This window comes from Cynocephalus volans, chromosome 2, assembly GCF_027409185.1.
Source record: "Cynocephalus volans isolate mCynVol1 chromosome 2, mCynVol1.pri, whole genome shotgun sequence".
Lineage (NCBI taxonomy): Eukaryota > Metazoa > Chordata > Mammalia > Dermoptera > Cynocephalidae > Cynocephalus > Cynocephalus volans.
In genome coordinates this window covers 177,530,703-177,556,199 of record NC_084461.1, presented here as the reverse complement: position 1 = coordinate 177,556,199, position 25,497 = coordinate 177,530,703, and the positions used below count along the sequence as shown (strand labels likewise).

The 25,497-nt window shown below is 48.3% G+C and overlaps 1 protein-coding gene across 1 annotated transcript in view; it reads right to left on the bottom strand.

Moving 5' to 3' along the window:
- Positions 1-25,497, bottom strand: part of GALNT9 (polypeptide N-acetylgalactosaminyltransferase 9) — a 154,820-nt gene that overhangs the window by 88,595 nt on the left and 40,728 nt on the right. Inside the window, exon 2 of the mRNA XM_063087450.1 lies at positions 5,851-6,031. Coding sequence (XP_062943520.1) covers positions 5,851-6,031 — 181 coding nt within the window. The remainder of the gene's footprint in view (positions 1-5,850; positions 6,032-25,497) is intronic.

The window sequence follows — 25,497 nt, the reverse complement described above, 5'->3', positions numbered from 1 at the left end:
TCCCAGAGGGCTCCCCAGAGAACTGCAAATGAGAATGAAAGTGGTCAAGACCCTTTCTATCCCTTTGTTCTATACAGAATTTGAATGCAGCATCCAATTCTCCGGGTATTTCTTGGGATTTAAATAATTCAGACTTCAGAGCTTTAAAAAAAATATCGAAAAGAGCAGAATTAGGCATCAAAAATACCAGCTATTTTGGGACTTAAAATAGCACAGCATACCAGAATATTAGAATACAAAACCTGGGGGTATAGTCTGTACACCCACAGCCCCTGACTTGGCGGGGGGGACCCTGAGCTGGTACAGCCGTCCCCAGAGCTGGTTCCAATGTGGCCCTCCAGAAACTGCTCCAGACCTGCACTCCCACATCCCGAACATCTATGGGTCAGTAACTCAGGACTTTCTAAAAACCCAATAGGATCATCTCCTAGATCAAGCCATGCCTGAAACCCTACCTTTCAGTTGCCTGAGCCAACAAATTCCCTTTTTCAGTAGAGACAGTTTTTTATGTCTTATTATTCAGCCCCCCAAGATGATCAAGAGGTTGAATCACTCCCCACCCTGAGGATGGGACACTGCCTCCTTCCTGCTGTTCTTTTCTTGCCCCACTGGTTTAAAGAGCTGGGAGAACTCGCTTTGGCCTTCACCCTCTGTCTGTTGGCTCTTCGATCATGGGACAGATGACATGACTGCTTCCAACACTAACGCATTTGCTCTTCCAAAGGTTGTTTCCACAACACACACAGCTCAGGCTCAGGTGGGGAAAGGACACCTCCTTTTGCCCGGCGAGACTGGAGCTGCCATGACAGCAGCTGTACATGAGGTCAGGGAGACGCAGACTCAGTTTCCAAGGTCACTTCTTTCTACTTCTACTTGGTACCCCCAAGTTCCCAACTCTGCCCTGACACATCACAGAAAATGTCACTGCTCCCTGGTGCAGGCACCAGGAACTACCAGGGGGGTCCTCAGCCTCATCACCCAGACCACCCTGGTAGGACTCAGCCTTCTGAGGCCACTGTCAGGGGAGCCACGGCATCCAGAGTGTGACCACAGAGGTCTGTGTGCAGGACAGCAGGGCCAATGAGGCCAGCTCTGTGGTTTCTATGGGGGGTCTGCACCCCCTGCCCCCACCCCAGCCCCTGGATGATGCTGACCTTATCTTTATTTTCCAAGGGAAGTGTGTGACCTAGACTTGACCAATCAGTGAACTCTATTCTCTAGGCTTCTGACTGTGATTTGTTCCCAGATGGGCACATGACCCAACGTGGACCAATGAAAGTCATGCCTGAGACTTGCTTGAATTGTTGCTGAGAGGCTGCTTCTCCTTTCTGCTAAATCTGAGTCTATCAGCTGTGACAGCGGCAGGCTTGGTGCCACCACGTTGAGTCTGGGAATGAAGCTGGGCTGGTTCCTCTGCTGGCCGTCCCTTCCCCAGGTCCATTCTCTGTTCTTCCTGGCCCCGTGCTGTGCCCTTCAGGCTGACTTCTAGAAACTGCTTGCCCCAGGCTCCCCTGCCCTCTGGCTTCTGCTGAACTCAGTCCAGGCAAGGCAGCAGTTGGAACTGAAGGGTGGGAGGAGAGAGGGATTTCCCCCCTCCCCTCCCTACCTTCCCACAGACTTGGCAGTGGTTTCTTCTCTCTGAAAGTACCATCCCTGCCACATGTCCCTACCTAAGATAGCTCCAGCTCTTGCTGGGCCCCTGTGATACTATTTCTGCTCCTGTCCCATCAGGCCTTGGATAGAAGAGCTCCCTACTATTGCTACTTCCTGGTGCCTCAACATCTCTTCTGGTTTTCCTGTATTCTGCCCATTCCCACTTGAGTATGTTATGAGTTTCCTGCCAGGATCCTGACTGATACAGGGGCCAACTTGAAAGCAGCAGAACTGATGGCTGATAGCATTGTCCCCTAGATCAAGCCATGCCTGAAACCCTGTCTTTCAGTTTCCTGTCACTGCACATGAATAATTTGCCATGATTCATCCACTGGGTGTGAGGGAAGCTCTGGACCAGGAGAGAGCTTGGGAAAGGTGCTAGGAAGAGCCTGGGAGGCTTCCTATTTCTGGCTTATTATCCATATTGCCAGTGTGTGTGTGGGGGGGGGGGAGTGAGTATCTGTGCATTTCGTTGGTGTCAAAGCCTACTCTTTTTTTGTGTGGAAAGAAATGGGATATAAATAAACATGTAAATAACTAAATAAAACCCACATTCTCTAATGCAGGTACACAGAGAGCTGTGTCCCTTCAAATCACAGTTTCAAGTTTCTATCAGTGAAGGCACATTGTAAATGCAAGCTCTTTCAAAATTTGTTCTGATTTCTTATTTTGAGACATAAGAATGACAGCTGGAATTGACCACTTTTGTCAGATTTTATTTTGGCAGACTGAGTTTCTTACAAGGGGAGGCACCCCGAGGGAAGGAGGATGGAGCTGAATCCTCAAAGGGAAAGCAAGAGGAGCTCTTAGTGTGCAGACAAACCCCTGGCCCAGCAAGACCTGGGGTGGGAAATGTCTCTGAGGATGTGAGGTTGTGCAGTCTCATGCCAGGCAGGCCAGATGGAACCCTTTCAGCTTTAATCAACAGAGAACTCAATTCAAATTTGCTTAAGCAAAAAGTTAAAAATATGTGTGTGCATGTGTTTATGTGAATACATGTGTTAATTTATTGCAAGCTTCAGGAACAGCTGGATCCAGGTGTTCATACTCTGACACTGGAACTCAGTTCTTCCCTCTACTGCAGTGGATTTTCCTTGGGTTTTATGGTGGGCCTGGAAGCCCCAAGCTCCCCCTCTTGATGCTCAGATGGCTGCAGCTGCCCCAGCTCCCATCCTTGATGCTTTACCTTGTGGGAAGAGACCTGGCTTTTTTTCTCAATAGCCTCATGCTAATTCCAAGATTCATCCTGACTGTACTGGCTTATACCATATGACCAGCCCTGAGCCAATCATGGCGGCTGGTGGACCAGAATGCTCTGATTGGCTTAGACCTGGGTCATGTGACCTGCCCCTGCAGCTGGGGCTGAAAATGGGTCAGAGTGGGGATGGGGTTTCCCACGGGGAGCCTGAGAGTTGTTGCCCCAAGAGAGGATCTACTTTGGGAGGCAAACAGCCATCTGTTCACACAGACTCACATCTATTCCAGAAAAGCTACTGCTCTGATATGGGGAGAGGCAGAGAGAGGGGTCATTGGGAGACCCTCACTCAGCCCAGGACTGGGCAGTGTGTCAGCAGTAAAGGTCTACCTGCCTGACCTTTAGAAAACCAGACGCAGGGGGATTCAGAGGGTCTTGTGGAGGCTGAGCCCCAACCGTAATCCAGTCCTGACTCAGAGCCCCCTTCGCCTACTGACAGGACCAAGGTCAGGCTGAGAAGCCTCCAGAGGGTTCTCCAGAAACACTAACATGGTGAAGTTATTTGGGAACTTTCTTCCTACGATGAGAGCTGTGAGGTAAGGCATACAGGCTGGGAGAACAGATCCCATCTCCCCTGCTGCTTCCAATCCGTTCCTGAGGGCCAGAAGCCCCTCTTGGTTGACAGGCAAGGTGGGCACTGGGTGGGGAGCTCAGAGCCTCCTTCCTGCCGCATCTGCTGGGGTGCTCTGTGTATGCTGTTGCCACGTGTGCATGGAAGGGCCAGCCCCAGGCGGGGCTCATCTACACCTGCACATTAAAGGCTTGGCCCCTGCCAGCTCCTGGGGGTGATCCCTGTGCCCTGGAAGGCCCTGCCTGACAGGACTGCCCTTGTTTATTTGGGCCTAGACAGTCTATGCTACGTGAGATTTATGGTGGGGCTTTGAGCCATGGGGTATCCCCATGACCTCTGTAAGGACTGGAGACTAAGGTCAGCCACATGAGTGGTTAGCCACTGCCATGTGACCAACAGCAATAAAAACTGGACGCCAAGGCCTGGGTGAGCCTCCCTGGGTGGCAGCACTTGGCACATGTCACTGTCACAGGTTGGTGCTGGGAGAACCAAGTGCTGTCCATGAGACCCCTGGGAGGGGCTGCCCAGAAGCGCACGCCTGGTCCCTCCTGGACCTTGCCCCGTGCGTTTCTTCCCTGTGCTGGCTTCATCTGTGCCCTTTCACTGCTGTAGTCACAACCCTGAGCACAACAGCTTTCTGAGTTCTGTGAGTTCTTCTAGAAAATTATTGAGCTTGAGGTTCGTCTTGGGCGTCCTCCAACCACACCCCATTTCCTGGAAGCCTGTGGCCCACAGCTATGTGAATCCTGACAGGTGACTTCTCCAGTTCATCCTCCAAAATTCAGGACACACTGAAGGAGCGATAAAAAATCAGCACACACTCATGCTACCCCTGCTCTGTGCACAGGCCTGGCTAACACAGATGACGTGCTTCCCAGACCCAAGCCATCAGATCCCCATGTCTGTGACCACTGTCACATCAAGGCTCCCCTGCTGTTTTATTTGCCTTGTGCATTTCCTTAAATTGACCTGTTCTAAATGTAAACGCATTTTAGTTCAAAGTGGAATCTTCGTTTCATCACTGCAAGTGGAAAGCTGGCATTACTTGGGCTAAATCATGGTAACTGCGAGAACAAATGGAACGAAAATAAAATAATGTGATTGATCCAGTGCTGGATGTAGCCAAGGCGCTGGAACCTGTGGCTGCCCTGCACCCGCACTGACGAGGCACCTGTCTGTGCTTCCTCCTCCTTCTTGCGGCCCCCACCCCCCACACAAGCTCCTTGCATGGGCATCTTTGTCTCAGGGTCCACTGGCGAGTGACAGGAGGACCAGCATGGGAGCTAAAAGTGGACCCCTCTCCGCTGCCTGTCCTGCAAGCTTGCTCTAGGCGACCTGCAAGTGCAGCCCAGTGGCCGCCCGCCACCCCTCACACGTCGTAGCTTTGACCGCGGCTGCTGGCCCTGAACCCAGGCTCCTGCAGGAAGGTGCTACGGAAGCTCCTCCTGTTCAGCCCTGTCACCTACTGGGTTTTTGCAGACAGAGCCCTGAGGGGAGCCCAGCCCAGCTTGTCATTCATCCTACGGCCCAGATGCCATGCTTGGCTGAACCGTATTTATGACATCCACGTAACATGGCATTTGTTCAAGTTCATGTCCGTCAAGGAACCCTGGTGAGCTTCTAGAACAGCATGTAATGCTCAGAGACCAGGTCTCCGTCCTCAGTGACAGGAAGGCCCAGTGAGGAGAGATTTGACCCTCCTGATTAATCCCATCCCATGGCTCTGGGCCATGGGACAAGAGGCTTACAGGCCCACCAATGGAAATGACAAATGCCTCTGAGACACGGGCGACACTGATTTTAAACAAAGTCTAAACCCACTGTGGCAGGGACTGAATGGCAGCCAGTGGTACAAACATGCGTGGCAGAGCCTGGTGCCCCGAGCTCGTGTTACTTGTGTCAGTGGCAGCAGCTCTGGTTCAGCAAAGGCGCAGCCCCACCTTCTCAGACGTGCAAACGTCCACGTCAAAAGAGAGGAGGCCTCAGTCCTGCAGCTGGGCACCTGCAGAGGATGTCACAGCCGGAGAGCAAAGAACCCAGACAGAGAGAGAGAGACACACAGAGAGACAGAGAGAGACAGAGGGAGAGACAGAGAGACACACAGAGAGACAGAGAGAGACACAAAGAAAGAGACAGAGAGAGACACAGAGAGACAGAGGAAGAGACAGAGAAAAACACACAGAGACAGAGAGAGAGAGACCGAGAGAGACGGAGACAGAGAGAGAGGGAGAGATCCCCAATGCAGAGGAGAGCCCAGGCCCTCACTCTTCTCTCTCAGCGGCTGACATCTGTCTTTCCCGGAGCCCACAGCTTGCCAGAGTGCTGGGCCTGGACTCCGGGCTGCCTGGAGGTGCCTGGGGCGCACACTCACTTTTTGGGCCTGTAGTCGGGGATGCTCCTGTCCAGGGAGATGCGGTCGCTGAGCTGCGCATTGTAGCCGTACTCCTCGAACTTGCCCTCTGTCTCCTGGCTGTCGTCCCGCAGTGTGGCGGCCACGCCGCCCTGGCCCAGGCCCCCTGGGCCCTCCACCAGACCAATGGGCTTGGCCAGGCCTGAGGGGAAACAGGAAAGGGCAGGTCAAGCAGATCCGGGCCTTACCCGTGTCCTCCCGCAGGAGACCTCCCCTCCTGGCCTCTCTCCCTATAGCCTGTGCAGGATCCAGCCCAGGACCCTGAGGAAAAGGCAGAACTGTGGATACAGAGAGAAGATCAGTGGCTGCTCGGGGTTGGGGGAGGGAGGGGTGAACAGGCGAAGCACAGAGGATTTTTAGGGCAACTACTCTATTTTTAGGTGAAACTGCTCTGTATGATGCTATAATGCTGGATATGTGTCATCGTACATTTGTCCAAACCCACAGGACGTACAGCCCCAAGAGCGAACCCTGATGCATACTCTGGACTTTAGCCAATAATAACGTATCCACAGGGGTCCATCAGTGTAGGATGTGCACCTGAGTAATGTAAGGTGTTAATGAAGGGGAAACTGTGTGTGGAAGGGGGGAGGAGGTATATGGGAACAGTGTACTATGCTCAGTTTTTCGGTAAAAATGTCTCTAAAAAGCAAAGTCTATTAATGTCAAAAAATCGCAAAGAATTTTTAAAAATTAAATGTAAAAAAATGCAAAGCAGCTGCTCCGCCTCCCATGCACAGGAAGCCTCGATATCGTCAGTGTTTGGATTTAGACTCACCGCACACCCCTGCAGTGCAATGCTGCTCTGGGATAAAGGCAAGGAGCTACTGACACATGCAACAACCTCATGGATCTCAGAAACATTATGTGGAATGAAAGAGCCAGACACGGAAGAAAGTGCCCCATGTGATTGTCCCCACAACGTTTAAGAACAGACAGAACTACTGTCTCCTCTGGGGGTGGGGTGTTGCTGACTGGACAGCAGCCCCCGGAGCTTGAGAGTCTCGACATCATGGTAGGGTGGGTAGTGGGGGACTGGAGCCCAGGCCAGGGGAAGTTCTTCCAGTGGGTTGTTGTGCCAGGACAGTGAACGTGGCTTGGAGATGTCACTCTCAGAGGGAACTGAGGACCACAGCCGAGGCCACCCTGCAAGGACAGTACCCTTTGCCCCCTTGAGACAGACGAGTCTGGGCCTCTTGGCTTTGGGGGTAAGATCCGGGGGGCAGTGCTCAAGCCAGAAAAAGGCAGGTGGACTCCAGTCCTGAGCTCCCTTTTATAAGCTTCCAGAGGAGGCCTCTGGTCCTCCCTCAAGCCAGTGAAAACACAAACTTTGAAAATACCTAACACCGATGTCACACAACTACCCCTAGTGGGGGAAGGGCTCTTCTCTTGTGTCACCTGCCCCAGACCAGCAGAATCTCTTAAGGGTCCTGCTCCGGGCAGGCAGGGACTTCTGCCCTGGAAGATCCCAGCCCAGGGAAGGGTGAGGGAGTGACCCTAGGGCTTCTCCCCTCAGCAGAGCCAAGGCCTTGAGCTTCTGAGGACCTCCTTGTTTTTTGGAATATTCCATTTAAAACAGGCAAACATACTGTTGGTATTTATGTAGAATGGAAGGATACACGTTGGATGTAGAATTGAAAAACTACATGATACGAATCACTTTCGCTTATTTTTATTTTAATATTGCAACATATATGTATGTATTTATGCTATTTCTAGCCAACTGTGTTGCGCTTAAGTGTCTCACTTTGAAAAGTTTGTAACTAGGCGTTTCCCAGAGGCAGATGAGCCGCAGCCGCTGCACTGGAAGAGGGGCATGGCGGTCTCCCAGATCGTGGGGGGTTCAGGCCCCGCTTGGCCAGAGGGTGGCTGGGGCTGTCCAGGGCGGAGGGGCAGTACCTGGTGTCAGGCTTCCCTTTTTCACTTGTGAGAGTAAAATATGCACATGTTGAAAAATGCAAACAACCCAGAAAACTAAAAGGAGGTGTTAACCTCTGTGCACTCTCTCCGCTCTGTACGCCCCACTCCCCACAGAAACTGTCTTTTTCTTTTTGCTCTTCAACTGTGCGTGTGAATCACGCACTCACACACCTACATAAATCCTGCTTGGTCAGCCCGAGACAATCTCCCATGACCTCTTGGCAAGAAAAATAAGGAGCTGAGTCCATTTTCCCCACCGCCTCCATCCCTCCCCAGCTCCACCTTCCCTTGATTTTTCTTAGCTATGTTATTATTTTTAGTTATTCTGCTGGATACCTTTGTGACTTTAAAAGGAAGACTTAAGGCTCTATTTCTGGAAGTACTGACTTGAGCCAGCCTCTTGTGACTCCCCAACATGAGATGAGAACTCCACGTCCCGCCCCCATGTCCCCCCTTAGCCATGCTGGCACGTCCACATTCTCGAAGTTCATTTACGACATCTGCATTTTGCTCTATGACTGCAACTGAGCCATCCATAGGACTTGTCCACAGGGTGACTCTAAAATGACAAACAAATCAACATTTACCACATTGTGATCATGTAGATATTATTCACTGTGGGGCCAAGCCACGAGTGGACCATGAGGACTGAAATGTAATCTATCACCACCTAAACTTGTGCTTCCTAGTGAAGAATTTTCAAAAGTTAAGGCAGTATTGATTGCTTTTCTTGAGACTCTATTAACTTCTCAGAACTGTGCATAATTTCATTTGCTTTAGGTTTGTGTCTTGACTTTCTGCATAGCTTTTTAGAGGGGACACATAAGGATAACAATGATAATATTTGCAAAGCGCATACCCTTTAGACATATTAAGTAGTCATTCCTCATCTGAAGTAGGTGCTATAATTTGCTCCATTTTGCAGATGAAGAAACTGAGGCACAGAGAAGTCAAGTGACATGCTCAAGGTCACAAGGTTCGTCAGCACAAGACCTGCTTCTGTACACAGGCACCGTGGCACCGAAGGATACCTCGACTGCCATTTCTGCGGCCGCATGGGAGCTCTGGCCTCCTATGACGTGACTGAGCAGCAGAGTCCGATCTTCTTGGATGCTCCTCGCCGCAACTCAGACATACGGCCTCGTCACAGCCATGCTTGTTTTCACCAGCTATTTGCCCAGCTATGTTCCTCTCCCTCCAAGCCTGGTTGGCTCATTGTTTGGAGAATCCCACAGCTTCTTTTTTTTTTTTTTTTTTTTTAAATTTTATTTTGTCGATATACATTGTGGCTGATTATTGCTCCCCATCACCAAAACCTCCCTCCCTTCTCCCTCCCCCCCAACAATGTCCTTTCTGTTTCCTTGTCGTATCAACTTCAAATAATTGTGGTTGTTATATCTTCTTACCCCCCCCCGGTTTGTGTGTGTGTGTGTGTGTGTGTGTGTGTGAATTTATATATTACTTTTTAGCTCCCACCAATAAGTGAGAACATGTGGTATTTCTCTTTCTGTGCCTGACTTGTTTCACTTAATATAATTCTCTCAAGGTCCATCCATGTTGTTGCAAATGGCAGTATTTCATTCGTTTTTATAGCTGAGTAGTATTCCATTGTGTAGATATACCACATTTTCCGTATCCACTCATCCGATGATGGGCATTTGGGCTGGTTCCAACTCTTGGCTATTGTAAAGAGTGCTGCGATAAATATTGGGAAACAGGTATACCTTCGACTTGATGATTTCCATTCCTCTGGGTATATACCCAACAGTGGGATAGCTGGGTCGTATGGTAGATCTATCTGCAATTGTTTGAGGAACCTCCATACCATTTTCCATAGAGGCTGCACCATTTTGCAGTCCCACCAACAATGTATGAGAGTTCCTTTTTCTCCGCAGCCTCGTCAGCATTTATCGTTCATAGTCTTTTGGATTTTAGCCATCCTAACCGGGGTTAGGTGGTATCTCAATGTGGTTTTGATTTGCATTTCCCGGATGCTGAGTGATGTTGAGCATTTTTTCATATGTCTGTTGGCCATTTGTATATCTTCCTTAGAGAAATGCCTACTTAGCTCTTTTGCCCATTTTTTAATCGGGTTGCTTGTTTTCTTCTTGTACAGTTGTTTGAGTTCCTTATATATTCTGGATATTAATCCTTTGTCAGATATATATTTTGCAAATATTTTCTCCCACTCTGTTGGTTGTCTTTTAACTCTTTTAATTGTTTCTTTTGCTGTTCAGAAGCTTTTTAGTTTGATATAATCCCATTTGTTTATTTTTCCTTTGGTTGCCCGTGCTTTTGGGGTCATATTCATGAAGTCTGTGCCCAGTCCTATTTCCTGAAGTGTTTCTCCTATGTTTTCTTTAAGAAGTTTTATTGTTTCAGGGTGTATATTTAAATCCTTAATCCATTTTGAGTTGATTTTAGTATACGGCGAGAGGTATGGATCTAGTTTCATTCTCCTGCATATGGATATCCAGTTATCCCAGCACCATTTGCTGAAGAGGCAGTCCCTTCGCCACTGAATAGGCTTGGTGCCTTTGTCAAAGATCAGCTGACTGTAAGTGTGTGGGTTGATTTCTGGATTCTCTATTCTATTCCATTGGTCAGTATGTCTGTTTTTATGCCAGTACCATACTGTTTTGGTTATTATAGCTTTGTAGTATAGCTTAAAGTCAGGTAGTGTTATGCCTCCAGCTTTATTTTTTTTGCTCAGCTTTGCTTTGGCTATTCGTGGTCTTTTATTGTTCCATATAAATGTCTGGATAGTTTTTTCCATTTCTGAGAAAAATGTCTTTGGAATTTTGATGGGGATTGCATTGAATTTGTATATCACTTTCGGTAGTATGGACATTTTCACTATGTTGATTCTTCCAATCCAAGAGCATGGGATATCTTTCCATCTTCTTGTATCCTCTCTAATTTCTCTCAGCAGTGGTTTGTAGTTCTCATTATAGAGATTTTTCACCTCCTTGGTTAACTCAATTCCTAAGTATTTTATTTTTTTGGTGGCTATTGGAAATGGGCAGGCTTTCTTGACTTCTCTTTCTGCATGTTCACTATTGGAGAAAAGAAATGCTACTGATTTTTGTGTGTTGATTTTGTATCCTGCTACTGTGCTGAAATCATTTATCACCTCCAAGAGTTTTTTTGTAGAGGTTTTAGGCTGTTCGATATATAGGATCATGTCATCTGCACACAGGGACAGTTTGACTTCATCTTTTCCAATCTGGATGCCCTTTATTTCCTTCTCTTCTCTGATTGCTCTGGCTAGTACTTCCAACACTATGTTGAATAGGAGTGGTGAGAGTGGGCATCCTTGTCTAGTTCCTGTTCTTAAAGGAAAAGCTTTCAGCTTTTCCCCATTCAGGATGATATTGGCAGTGGGTTTGGCATATATGGCTTTAATTATGTTGAGATACTTTCCCTCTATACCTAACTTATAGAGGGTCTTTGTCATGAATGAGTGCTGAACTTTATCAAATGCTTTTTCAGCATCTATAGAGATGATCATATGGTCCTTGTGTTTGAGTTTATTAATATGGTGTATCACATTTATTGATTTGCATATGTGGAACCAACCTTGCATCCCTGGGATGAATCCCACTTGATCGTGATGAATAATTTTTCGTATGTGTTGCTGTATTCTGTTTGCTAGTATTTTAGTGAGGATTTTTGCATCTATATTCATCAAGGATATCGGCCTGTAGTTTTCTTTTTTGGTTATATCTTTACCTGGTTTTGGTATCAGGATGATGTTTGCTTCATAGAATGAGTTTGGGAGATTTGCGTCCGTTTCAATCTTTTGGAATAGTTTGTAAAGAATCGGTGTCAATTCCTCTTTGAATGTTTGGTAAAATTCTGCTGTGAATCCATCTGGTCCTGGGCTTTTCTTTGTTGGGAGCCTTCTGATAACAGCTTCAATCTCCTTAATTGTTATTGGTTTGTTCAAATTTTCTACGTCTTCACGGTTCAGTTTTGGGAGCTTGTGTGTGTGCAGAAATTTATCCATTTCCTCCAGATTTTCAAATTTGTTGGCGTATAGTTGTTTATAGTAGTCTCGAATGATTCCTTTTATTTCAGATGAATCAGTTGTAATATCACCTTTTTCATTTCTAATTTTTGTTATTTGAGTCTTCTCTCTTCTTTTTTTTTTAGCCATGCTAATGGTTTGTCAATTTCATTTATCTTTTCAAAAAACCCACTTTTTGATTCGTTGATCTTTTGAATTGTTTTTTGGTTTTCAATTTCATTCAGTTCTGCTCTGATCTTAATGATTTCTTTCCATCTGCTAACTTTAGGTTTGGATTGTTCTTGTTTTTCTAGTTCTTTAAGGTGAAGTGTTAGGTTGTTCACTTGCCATCTTTCTGTTCTTCTGAAGTGAGCGTTTAATGCAATAAATTTTCCCCTCAATACTGCTTTTGCAGTATCCCACAGGTTTTGGTATGATGTATCATTGTTTTCATTAGTTTCAAGAAATTTTTTGATTTCCTGCTTGATTTCTTCTTGGACCCATATGTCATTAAGTAGAATGCTGTTTAATTTCCATGTGTTTGTATATTTTCCAGAGTTTCGTTTGTTATTAATTTCTAGTTTTAATCCATTGTGGTCTGAGAAGATACATGGGATAATTGCAATTTTTTTGAATTTATTGAGACTTGAATTGTGAACTAATATGTGATCTATCCTGGAGAATGATCCATGTGCTGATGAGAAGAATGAATATTCTGAGGTTGTTGGGTGGAATGTTCTGTAGATATCTGCCAATTCCAATTGGTCTAGAGTCTTGTTTAGATCTTGTGTTTCTCTACTGATTCTTTGCCTAGATGATCTGTCCAATACTGACAGTGGGGTGTTCAGGTCCCCTGCTATTATGGTATTAGTGTCTATTTCCTTCTTTAGGTCTAATAGAGTTTGTTTTATAAATCTGGCTGCTCCAACATTGGGTGCATACATATTTATGATTGTTATGTCTTCTTGATGGATCAGTCCTTTTATCATTAAGTAGTGTCCTTCATTGTCTCTTTTGATGGTTTTTAGTTTAAAGTCTATTTTGTCAGATATAAGAATAGCTACTCCAGCTCGTTTTTCTTTTCTGTTTGCATGGTAAATCTTTTTCCATCCTTTCACTCTTAGTCTGTGTGAATCTTTATGGGTGAGGTGGGTCTCTTGTAGGCAGCATATAGTTGGGTCCTGCTTTTTGATCCAGTCAGCCAGTCTGTGTCTTTTAATTGGGGAATTTAAGCCTTTTACATTAAGAGTTTTTATTGAAAGGTGTTGATTTATTCCTAGCATTTTATTGGTTGTTTGGTTGTCTTAGGTGTCTTTTGTTCCTTGCTTTCTGATTTACTGTTTGGTTTCAGTGTTTGTTGGTTCCTTAGGTTGTAGACAGTGTTTTTGTTAGCTTGTTTTCTCTTCATGAATGCCATTTTTATTACACTAGCGGGTTTTGATTTTTCTTGGGTTTTTATGGCAGTGGTAGTTATTTTTCAGGAACCAAACCCAGTACTCCCTTGAGGATTTCTTGTAAGGGTGGTCTTGTGGTAGTGAACTCCCGCAGTTTTTGTTTGTCTGAGAAATATACTATTTGCCCCTCATTTCGGAAGGATAGCCTTGTAGGGTAGAGTATTCTTGGCTGGCAATCTTTGTCTTTTAGTATTTTGAAAATATCATCCCATTCCTTTCTAGCTTTTAGGGTTTGTGATGAAAAGTCTGATGTTAACCTGATTGGGGTTCCCTTATAGGTGATTTGACGCTTCTCTCTTGCAGCTTTTAAGATTCTCTCTTTATCTCTGAGTTTTGCCAATTTGACTATGACATGTCTTGGAGAAGGTCTTTTTGGGTTGAATACATTTGGAGATCGTTGAGCTTCCTGGATCTGAAGATCTGTGATTTTTCCTATACCTGGGAAGTTTTCTGCCACTATTTTGTTGAATATGTTTTCAATGGAATCTCCATTTTCCTCCCCTTCTGGAATACCCATGACTCGGATATTTGAGCGCTTGAGGTTGTCTGATATCTCTCTCAGATTTTCTTCCATGTCCTTGATTCTTTTTTCTTTCTTTTTGTCTGCTTGTGTTATTTCAAACAGCCCATCTTCAAGTTCAGAGGTTCTCTCTTCAACTTCGACAAGCCTGCTGGTTAAACTCTCCGTTGTGTTTTTTATTTCGCTGAATAACTTCTTCAGTTCAGCAAGTTCTGCTACATTTTTTTTCAGGACATTGATTTCCTTGTACATTTCCTCTTTCAGATCCTGTATACTTTTCCTCATTTCATCATGATGTCTAGCTGAGTTTTCTTGTATCTCATTCAGTTTCCTTAGAATTATCACTCGAAATTCCTTGTCAGTCATTTCAAGGGCTTCTTGTTCTATAGGATCTAGAGTTTGAGATTTATTAACTTTTGGTGGTGTACTTTCTTGATTTTTTGTATTTCTGGTATCTTTTTTTTGGTGTTTATTCATCGTGGCCGGGGGTTTCACAGTTCACCAGTTTGAGACTAATGACTAACTAGGATGTTGCTGTGGTTGCCAATTTCGTATGGCTCCCTTCGTGACTGCTCAGTTGGCCTCTAGTGCCTTGTGTGTGTGGTTGCCTCGGGTCTTGGGCTTCTCCGGGGAGCCATCTTTCTGGTCAGCTTGGACTCTGCTGGGCTGGTGGATCACGTACCACAGGGTGTGTGATCTCTGTTGAGCTTTCACTTCCCGTGCAGGACTTCTCCCTGTTCCGTGTGCTCTGGCCCAGCCTGTTAGATCGTGCAGTGGCGACCCCACCGGGTGTGTGGTTTCTGCCGAGTCTCCGCCTCCCTGGCCGCACGTCTCCTCACTCTGTGCGCACTGTGCTGGGCTGGGGCGTGTCTTCTGCACCCCTCGTCTATCAGCTGGGCCTTCAAGACCCTGCTCGGCACCGCCTCGCCCAGGAAGTCTACCAGGTTTCTGCTGGGCACAGACGACCGGTCTCTCTGGGTGCCTTTGTAGCACTATGTAGATCTTTCTTGGGTCTTGTTCACCTTTGTATCCCCCCAGTATAAACCAAGTCTAGCGCCCACCTGCAGCCTGGTCTTCGGCCAGTTCAAGCGGACCTGGGAACTCTCCTACCACACTATTCCCAACCAGAAATTCGTTAGGCTTTTTTCCAAACTGGTGGCCGCAGAGATGGTATCTGCCTCCCAGTAACAGGGAGTTTACCTGGGGCCGGAGTCCAGGGTATGGTGGAGTGACAGTCGGCCCGCCCGTACTTCCTTGCCCTTCCGCCACTGGCCCGGGACACCCCCCGCCACCAGCCCCGCCAGAGAACCACGGAGGGAGTTGGAGCGGAGGTCGGTCCGCAGGCTCCGGAAAGCCCGGCGCCAGGCCAAGCCAGTGGGAGGGCTCAGTGATGGCCGAGCAGGGCGGAGCTGCCCGCACCTGGGAAAATGAAGGCAGCACCGGGGCGGTGAGTGGCCTGGTGGTGCAGGCGGGAGCCGCATGGGCATCCACCCCCCGAACAGAGCTGTGCCAGGGATCACTCACAGTGCTGTGCCAGGTCGGGTGCTCGCTCTCTATCTCTGGTTTGCCGCCTTTCCCAGTTCTCGGCCGCTGCCGCCTCGGGCTGTTCAGTCGCGGCGCGGCTCGGGCACTCCCAGGAATCTTCTTTAATGCCGGCCTGAAACCTCGAATCCTGAATAGGGCAGCTGGCCACCTTCAGCGCGGCCCCGGCCTCCGGGATCCTGGCTGCATCCACAGCAGCCCTGGCGCCGTGTTCCCTGTTTCGAGACTCGCTTTTGCAGCTAAGAAACAGTTCTTTTCCTGCTCCACACTTCAAAGCTGTTGCCTGTAAATGAGGCAGCCTCTCCTGCCGGGGGGGCAAAGTGGCGGTCACCCCCCACGACCGGTCAGCAGCAGCAGTCCTCCCTTAAGAGATGGCGAGAGGAAGGTCCACAAGTTTCCCGGCTGCCTGAGGCCCAGTGGCCACCTTTTCCACCTCAGCTACTCCGTGCGCCAGCCGCCGCAGCCGCCGCCATCTTGAAAAGCTCCCCACAGCTTCTTAAGTCTTGGACTTCCTTTTTGTTTGACTGAAATATGTTCTTGGATAAATTTCAGTGGCTTGTGTGGAAAGTAAACTTTCTGAGCTGCAGAATGCCTGGAAATGTCTTTCATTTCTCCTCATATTTGATGGATAATTTTGCTGGGTATAGAATTTCATGCACAGCATTTTTCTTCTGTCACTAAACCCCAGAGTCTGCATGAGAGTTCCAATGTCAGGGGATGCTCCTCCTCTGTAGATGAGTGTTCTTTCTCTCTGGAGAGCCCATGGGTTCTTCTTAGCCTTGCATTCTGGGTTAGGTCTGGGCGTGTTTTGGAGGGGATTGTGATCATGCTCAGCTGTCAGGAGCTGTTCCCTTCTGCACACTCTCATCTTTATTCAGCTCTAGGAAATTTGTTCTATTAACTATGTGATTATATTCCCATCTGCCATCCCTATTTCTTCTGTAACTGCTTCTAAAGGAATGTTCCTTCCTGACTTATCTTCTGGCTTCTGGCTATTAATTTGCCTTGACTTTCAGATCATCAACTTGGTCTTTTGTCGGTCCATGTTGCTGAGTAACCTATACTTTTTTTTTTTGTAATTATATTTTTATTTATTTATTTATTAAAAAGATGACCGGTAAGGGGATCTTAACCCTTGACTTGGTGTTGTCAGCACCACGCTCACCAGTGAGCCAACCGGCCATCCCTATATAGGATCCGAACCCGTGGCCTTGGTGTTATCAGCACCACACTCTCCCGAGTGAGCCACGGGCCGGCCACTGTAATTGTATTTTTAATCAAAGGATGCTTTCTCTTCTCTGCCTGCCCCTGCCTGGCACTGACGTCAAACTGGCTTTACTTTACGTGGCTGGCAGCATGGCCCCCAAAGTTGTCTATGTCCCTGGAGTCTGGGTGTGTGTTGTGTTATGTGGCTAATGAGACTTTGCAGATGTGATTAAGGTTAGAGGCCTTATGATCAGGAAATTATCCTGGACTAATGGGTGGGGCCAATCTAATTATATGGCCCTCTAAGCAGAGAGCTTTCTCTGCTGGGCAGGGGAGACAAGGCTGCAGGAGAAGTCAGGGAGATTTGGAGCTCAAGAGGGACCTGCCTGTTCTTGCTGGAGGGGGCCACGTGGTCAGTGGATGAGGAATGTGGGCAGCCCCTCTGAAGGATGACCTGCCCCAGCAACAGCCAGCGAGCAGAGAGGCAAGAACCTCAGTTGTACAACTGCAGGTCACCAAATTCTGCCACCAGCGGAAGGAGCTGGACTTGCATGGCAGGAGGAGCAGAGGCAGGGTCATTTGAGGATGATGGGGGTGATGGCCAGTGGTGGGTGATGTCCTGGTGCCAGATGGTTCTAGAGGGGCCCAAGGGGGCAAAGGGCAGTCTTGGTTGTTGGAAGTAAATTTCCTCCAGCCAGGAATGGAGGGGGCAGAGGTGCAGGTGGGAGCAATGACTCCAGACATGGACCTACATTTTAGGGACAGTGTAGACCTCTCTAGGGGAGGGCGAGAGCCTCGGGTACCGCTGCAGATACACAGAAGGCTGGGGGTGGGGAGGGTGATTTTCAGACTCATGGGAGGACCACACCTCACCCCGAGCAGCCTCCTCTTGGTCTGGTCTATGGAGATGAATGAGAACAGCCAAAGCAAGATTTTGGAAACTAAGAAACACAACCCAGCTTTCCGCGAACCTGCTTTGGTTGGCCAGAAAGTGGAGAAGCTGGGCCTTCCTGGAGCTGCCATGTTCCAGCCCAGCTGCTGGCCACTCCTGTCACCTGCGGGGCTGGGAGCATCGCTGGCTCCCCCGCTGCTCTTGTCTCCCATGCGAAGGAGGTGACTTTGCCATGTCTGCAGCTGAGCTTCTCCTTGCCCTCTGCCCCCGCAGCCCCCCGACTGCCAGGCCATGGCCACAGGACCGCTGGTGCCGAGCAGCAGCAGGTGCCTAACTTCCCTGGCCTTTGCTTCCTCCTTGGTGAGCGCTGGAGCTGCTGTGTCCAGCACCCAGGATTGTGCCAGTGGAGGAGGCAGTGCAGGAGGCCCAGGGCCTGCGCTGCCGTGTCGTGAGGGCCGGATGGGCCTCAGCTGCTGCTACATCTGACCGTCCACCATGACTCTTCACTCCCTCTGCAACATGGCTGCATCATGAGCAGAGCCTATTTCCCGCCCCCTTGACTTTGTGCTTGGTCTGTGTCCCACTGTGGCCATGGATCCCAGCCCAGGCCCAAGAGCAGTGAGGCCCGGCCGATGTGCAGACTCTCAGTGAGTGTCCCCAGCCCTCCCGAGCCATGCCAATAGTGACAGTTGTCTCACCTTGCTGGGTTTGGGGTGGCTTGTTCTGCACTGTCCCCCATGCTGTCCTCTGCAATCCCAGGAATAGGAAAGCCACAGACAAGAAGGCACGAGCGGAAGACATAACATCGTCTGTGCCAGCACCCCCTTTAACCAGCCCCCCACTTCCTCACATCCCCTGAAGCCAGAGTGGTCTTTTAAAAGATTAGATTAGGATACCTCCTGCTTAAAACTTTCTGCCAGGTTTTCATTGCACTTAAAATAAAATATCAACTCCTCACCATGGCCTTAGGTCCCTGCATGGTGGCCCTCACCCCCGCCCTCCCGTCTTGGACCAGACCCTTCACTCACAACACTCCTGCCAGGGCCTTTGCACCTGCTGTCCCCTCTCCCCAAATATTCCCATCACTCAGGGCTCGGCTCCTGTCACCTCTTCAGACACCCCTGGGATTCTAATCCAAAGCAGCTCCCAGCAATTCTGTCGCAGTCCCTCTCTCATTTTCCTCATAGAACTTAAGAAAACCTGAAATTTTCTGACTTATCTCTTGTCTCTCTTTCCCCTCTAAAATGCAAACTCCATGAGACCAGGGGCTTCGTCTCTTTCCCACCATTTAATCCCCAGCCCTTCACACGTCCACGGTGCGTAACAGGCAGGGAGTCACTCACAACTAGATGGAAGGATCCCTCTGGAGTCAGGGGCCATCCAATTCTTATACCACTCCAGTCTTGGGACAGTGGTGGGATCTCCCTAAACTGAGTCATGAAATGACACAGCCAAGGCCTTTCTCGTTCTGCTGAGTAGAGAAGGTGGGACTCACAGCCAAGTCCCTGGATTCCCACGTGGGGACCCTTCTCTGTGTGATCCTGGTCTCCGCATGACAATGGAGCAGAGTCCAGGCAGCTGTGTCCTTGTCAAGTCCTAACCCTCTGCCCCCTCCTGGGGCATTTGACCCCACAATGATGTCAGGAGAAGTCCTATCTTTAGAGAACATCCAGGACCTCCTTCTCCACCCAACTTCGTCCAGAGTTCCAGTGTCTGTCACATACCCTGGAACTGGAAGAAGAGACAGTTTGCTCCGCAGAGGCAGGGCACGATTCCAAAAGAAAGGGAAAAGGAGAGTGGGGGAACTGGTGGGACCTCAGGACCACCAGTGGTTTCACAAAATCTCATCAACACTTTGCAGTGGGAGGATGTTTCCTTGTTTGTGTTGTGTTTTTACAGAAAGTACTGAAAATACTGATTTTCCCACCAAAAGGGAGAGTCCTGGACAACACAGATCAAGAGAGATGCCCAGAAAGCCCCTGGGAATTCCAGACATTTTATGGGTGATTCTGGACCTCCGAGGTCCATGGGATTTGAGGTTTGTGGCTATTTTAGATAGACACATGAGCTGCTGGGCTCTTACCACATGACCCTCGTGACCTTGACCTGGGCCGACCTGCACCAAGCACACCCTGCCTGTCCAGGTCTTAACCCTCTAGAAGCTGGCTTAGGGGGCTGCTTGAGGGGGGTCCTGGGTCCTGGGGCAGCTGGGGGATGCTGGGGAGGGGGCCTGAAGGCAGCATCTACTTATCAGTTCTTAGGGAAACACAGTCAATTCTCATTACCCGTGAGAGTTCTGTAAAGTCTCTATAAACACTGCATTAGCAGACACTGAACCACTGCTCTAGGGAAACATGGAGTCAGGTTCCTGAGAGTCTCTGGTCATAACATTTTCATCAACCTGTCAATATATAACCTTGGTTTATGTGTGTTTCTATTTAAAGACACCTCATTTAAAACATATTGTTGACTCACTAACTTTGAGCTTACGGCCAACAGCTCTATCACTCATGCCTCAGCAAAGCTTCTCTAACATGCATATTTTCTCTGCGAGGATCATCACAGCCTTCTTGTGCTTAGGAACACCAGACAGCACTTCAGCTCTAGGCTTTGGGGATATTTAAAGTGAGAAATTACCAACAAAAAGCACAAAAATGTGAGATATGTGGCACTCAATAGGCCACAAAAAAGACATTTGTTTATGGCCTGAGCAGAAACAGGAAGCCAGGACGTGGCCTGTTCCTTCCAGCTGGGAACATGCACAGCAGGAGACTCAAATATTTCGCCGCTCTGAGCATGTCCTTGCATACCACAGAAGAGTCATGAGTATTGATTTGGGGGTTGCAGATAAATTTTAATGAGTAGACAGATTTGCAAATACAGAGCTTGTGAATAATGAGGATCAACTGTACCTTGAAATTTTAGTAACCAACACTATGGGTGTAGTAACCAACACTATGGGCGTATTGGTGAGACCTGGCTGGGACGTCTGTGTTCTTCACTATTGAGCTCCCAGTCCCCAGAATTGTGCCTGGGGAAGAATGCATTGCATGAATGAGTGACTGAGCCCGACGGAGACAGCGGGCAGCCAGGAGCCTGCAACACCGTCTGGTCGGTGCCTCTGAGGCTGTTTACCTCCAGGCCTTGGAGGTGGAAGTTCCTCAGATGAAGAGTTGCCCAGGTTCTCAAACTTGCTGCCCCACCTGGAGACCATGTGAAAAGACCATCAGGCCCATGCTGGAAAATCCAATCCCGCAGCTCCACGTGGAGCAGGAGAATTGGCGTTGGTGCTACTGTGCTCCAGGCCATGCTGAGGCTGCTGGTCTGAGGACCCCCTTATGAGGACCCCTGCCTTGGAATGAGGTCTCACACTCTTTTGTTCCTTCACAGGTACAGGGTTTGCCCTGCCAGCCAGAGTGGCAGCATTGAAGCAGACCCGCCTGTGGGCCCAGGGGAGGTGAGCTTCTATGGGGTGGGTGTTCTGGGCCAGGGGTGTCCAGCTGGGAGGGCAGTGGGGACGCAGCGGCAGCAGCTCCCAGAGGCCAGCCTCTGGGAGGGTGGGGCTGGGGTCAGCACTATCTACTGCAGGCTTTGGGCTTCCCATCACGGTTCTCTGGAGCTGGAAAGATCTGAAACAACTCCACTGATTGAAAAACCTATGGATTTTATTTCGCTTTTAAGGAAGGTCGCACACGCGGGCACCTGCCTGCAGGATTTCTGGAGCTATCGCCTTCCCCTCACCTCTCCTATCCCCAACATTGGCTCATTTCTTCTTTCACAAAGAATTCTTTCTGAAGAGGTAGAATTCCTTGATCCCACCAGGAAATGGGCAAACTGAGAAAGAAGCAGCTGGTAAAGACATAAATATGGCCCGGCCTGCAACTGAGGAGTTAGGAGGCCACATGTCCCCAAAGCCCGCCAAAGCCTCCTGTAGCTACGCAGGGGCCCACGGTGAACAGGTGGGGTGTTGCCCGTGGCTCAGAGGGCAGGAAGCTGGACATCTCTAGTAGGTGGGGGGCCTGTCCTTGTCCTCACCACCCCCAAGCCCTGGCTTCACTGATTGCCCAGTGCTGGACACGGTGCCAGGGGCTGGGGGACGTGCCTCATTCCTGATCCTGCTGTTAGGATGCCCATGCTCTGATGACTGAGATGAGTTTTGTACCCATGAAAGAATGAAAGGCCAGGCTATGCAGACTGCTGTGGGTGAAATCGTGTCCTCCAAAAGTTATGCTCAAGCCTAGCTCTTAGGACCTGCCAATGTGATCTTCTTTGGAAATAGGGTCTTTATAGATGTAATCAAGGTAAGGCGAGGTCATGCTGGAGTGGCCCTAGTCCAGCAACTGGTGTCCTTATAAGGAAGAGGGACATTTGGACACAGACACATGGGGAGCAGAAGCCACATGAAGACAAAGGCAGAGACTGGAGTGACATGGCCACAGTCAAGGAACCTCTGGAGCCTCCATGAGCTGGAAGAGGCAGGAAGGATCCTGCCCTGAGGCCTCTGGAGGGAGCACAGCCCTGCCCATACCTGGATTTTGGACTTGTGGCCTCCAGAATGGGGAAAAGATAAATTCCTGTTGTTCTAGCCACCCAATTTGATGATTTATTACCGCAGCCCCAGGAAATGACTGCACAGACCACTGCTCACATACCTGGACCACCCACTCAGACCAATGGATGCCATCAGTCTTGGATCTGAGAACCAGAGGTGCCTGTGTGGATTGTCATGCCCATGTGAACTCTCCCTCCTATTGACAACACAGTTCTGGATTCTTCCCTGGGGACTCAGCTGGGCTAGTGGCCGTCTTCCTGTGCAGCATGGATTCCAGCAGCACCAGGGTTCCTGGGAGCATGAGGAGGGCTGTTTTTCTTGTATGAAGTCCCAGGCTTCCTCCTCCAGACAGAATCAACACCCAAGCTTGTCATCTGATCCTTGAATAGGATGTAATTTTGGGAACAGTGGGAAATTTGCATCCATTAGCTCAGCCTTTGAAACAGCTGTCCCACAATTTTTGCAAAAAAACAAACAAAAGCCAACATCCTAGTTATTCTGTGGACTCTTTTAGGGCAGGCTGGTCATGACAGCAGACACTTATCACACTGTCTTTGTCCGTTTTGCACTGCTGTAACAGAATACCCGAGGCTAGGTAATTTACCAAGAAAGGAAATTTATCTTTCACAGTTCTGGAGGCTGGGAAGTCCCAGATGAAGGTGCCGGCATTTGGTGAGGAACTTCTTGCTGTGTCATCCCATGGCAGAAGGCAGAAGGGCACCAGAGCAGGGAGCAACAGAGGGAGGGGTGTCAAACCAATCCTTTGTATCAAGAATCCCCCCCCACAATTACTAACTCGCTCCTGTGATAATGGCATTAATCACTCCCACAATAACTGCATTAATTCATTCACAAGGCAGAGCCCTTGTGACCTAGTCACTGCTCAAAGGCCCCACCTTCCAACACTGTTGTACACGGGGATTAAGTTTCCCAGACTTGAACTTTGGGGACACATCCAAACCATTGCACTGATCAAGCGCCTGTGCTGTTGTTGCACAAACTTTGGTTCCTTTCATCCCCACTGTCACCCTCTAAGGTGGATGCAGTGTTGCCCCATTTAACAGATGAAACTACTGGGGCTCCACAGCTGGGAAATGGGGAGCCCAGGCCTCACTCTTCACCATGGTGCTCAAAACTTCAAAACCTCTTGAAGAAGAATTTTAGAGGGACCAGTAAAGTCACCAACTTTTTATTTTGACAAGTGAAGGCATTGATTTGACAGCTGCTGACACACTGTACCGTTTCGTGAAAGGAAGGAACTTTACTATAAAAAAGAAAGGAAGGATATACTCACATAGTGTAGTGGATTGAATTACGTCCCCCCAAAACTCATTGTACCTTGAATTGTGTCTCCCAGTTTTATGTATTAGAAACTTGGCCCCCACTATGACTGTTAAGAGGTGGGAAATCCTACTATGGTAGTTGAAAGGTGGGGCCTTGAAGAGGTGATTAGATTGTAGGACTGTGGCATAGTGAATGGATTAAAAATGGTGGTCAGGGGTGTGGTTCTGAGAGCTTTAAAAGAAGAGAGAGGAGAGTCTGTCTTGCTCTCTCTCTCTGCTCTCTCTGCTTTCACCATCTTGCAATGCGAGACCCCTGGGTCACTGTCGCCACCACCAGATGGTCTTTAGACTTCCTAGCCTTGGAAACTGTAAGCAATAAATTTCGCTTTTATAAATCACCCAGTTTCAAGTATTTTGTTCTAAGCAACAGAAACAGACTAATACACACAGTAAAGGAAATATTTTAGTGGCTCCACCTGGCTTTATGAGTGGTGGGCTGCCTTTTCATTACAGACCTCATGGCCACAGGCAGGGACAGACACTCTGGGTGAGCATCCAGGAGCTACTCTTTCAATGAGTCACGGAAGGACCTTCTTGTCCAGACTCTTTCCTGGGCACCTGCTGTGCCTGCATCACTTCCCCTCCAGGGCAGGTAAAGGGACCCCTGTTCATGCACAGGGCTGTGCCCAGTGTCAACCTTGCCCCTCCCTATTAGTGCTGGAGGCAGGGATGCTGGTGCCAACATTCACACCTGGTACAGCACCAGGACTGACTGGTGGCCACAGAGAAGGGGTTTGGCCATGTTGATGCATCCAGATTGAACACAGCCCTGGTTGGAGGGATTGGGGAACCCCTACCATGCAGAGGAGAGGCCTTCTGTGTCTCCCAGAAAGGTGAGCACCAGAGGGTGCCCAGGACCCTCCTTCTGTCCGGCAGGAGCGCATGGGTTGCCCACCCCTCCCTGGCATGGCAAACCCAGCCAGCTCTCCTCACCTTGGACAGGGCAGTTGATTTGGATGGGGCTCAGGAGGGGTGGGGAAGCCTATATTTTGCTTTTTGCATCCACTTCAAATTATTACCAAAAGTGTCTCCTACATTGTTTATGTAAAGCTCAGTTATAGCCTTAAAAACGATCCTTTAGACCACCATGTAGTATGGTATCAAATGATATATCGATATAAACAATTGTATAATAATTCCTATATGCTTACATATTTATTTATTTATTTGTTACATATTTAGGACTGTTTACTTATTTCAGAACTTAAACCACTGGGTAAAACAAAGACACAGATATTTTTATGGATCTTGGCACCAAAGTACTTTCCAGAAGGTTTAAATTAGTTTCATTTTGCTGCCAGCAACATGCTTTTACTTCTTTAATTAGAAAATGCACTTCTTAGGGCCAGACCATGGCTCACTGGCTGAGCGTGGTGCTGACAACACCAAGCCAAGGGTTAAGATCCCCTTACCAGTCATCTTTTTTTTTAAAAAGAAAAAAAAAAAAGGAAAGTACACTTCTTATGATTGAAAAGTTCATAAATGCTTATTGCTGAAAATTTTGAAAACATACACATATACATACACACCACACACACACACATACACACACACACTCATACACACATACATATGTACACACACACACACGTAGAGAGGCACATACACAATACATACATACACACATATGCACAGAAACACACACACCACACACACACATACATATGCATACACATACACGCATACATATGCTCACACTCATACACACACTCATACACACATACGTATATGCACACACATACACACATATACACACTCATACACATATACACACACGTGCATACACATATGCACACACACACACTCATACACACACACATACACACATATACATACACACACACAGAGGATCACTGGGTCTCACTCCCTAGGGAAAACCATTGTTAATATTTCACCGCTCCCTGTTATTTTTTATAAGATTATATGTAATGGCTTCGACTCAGTTTGGTCAACACACGTGACATGTATGTATGCCAGTATTCTGTTATCACTACATCTTGAGCATCTTCTGTGTCACTAAAAATTCTTCGTAGACCTAACTTTTGATGGCTGCAAACATAAATGTCAACTTGTAGTTGAACCTTTTACTCCTTCATCCATACGTCTAAAACTTACAGAGCATCTCCTAAATGCCAACAGCTACCCAGGTGGGGGCAGGTGCCCAGGTGAC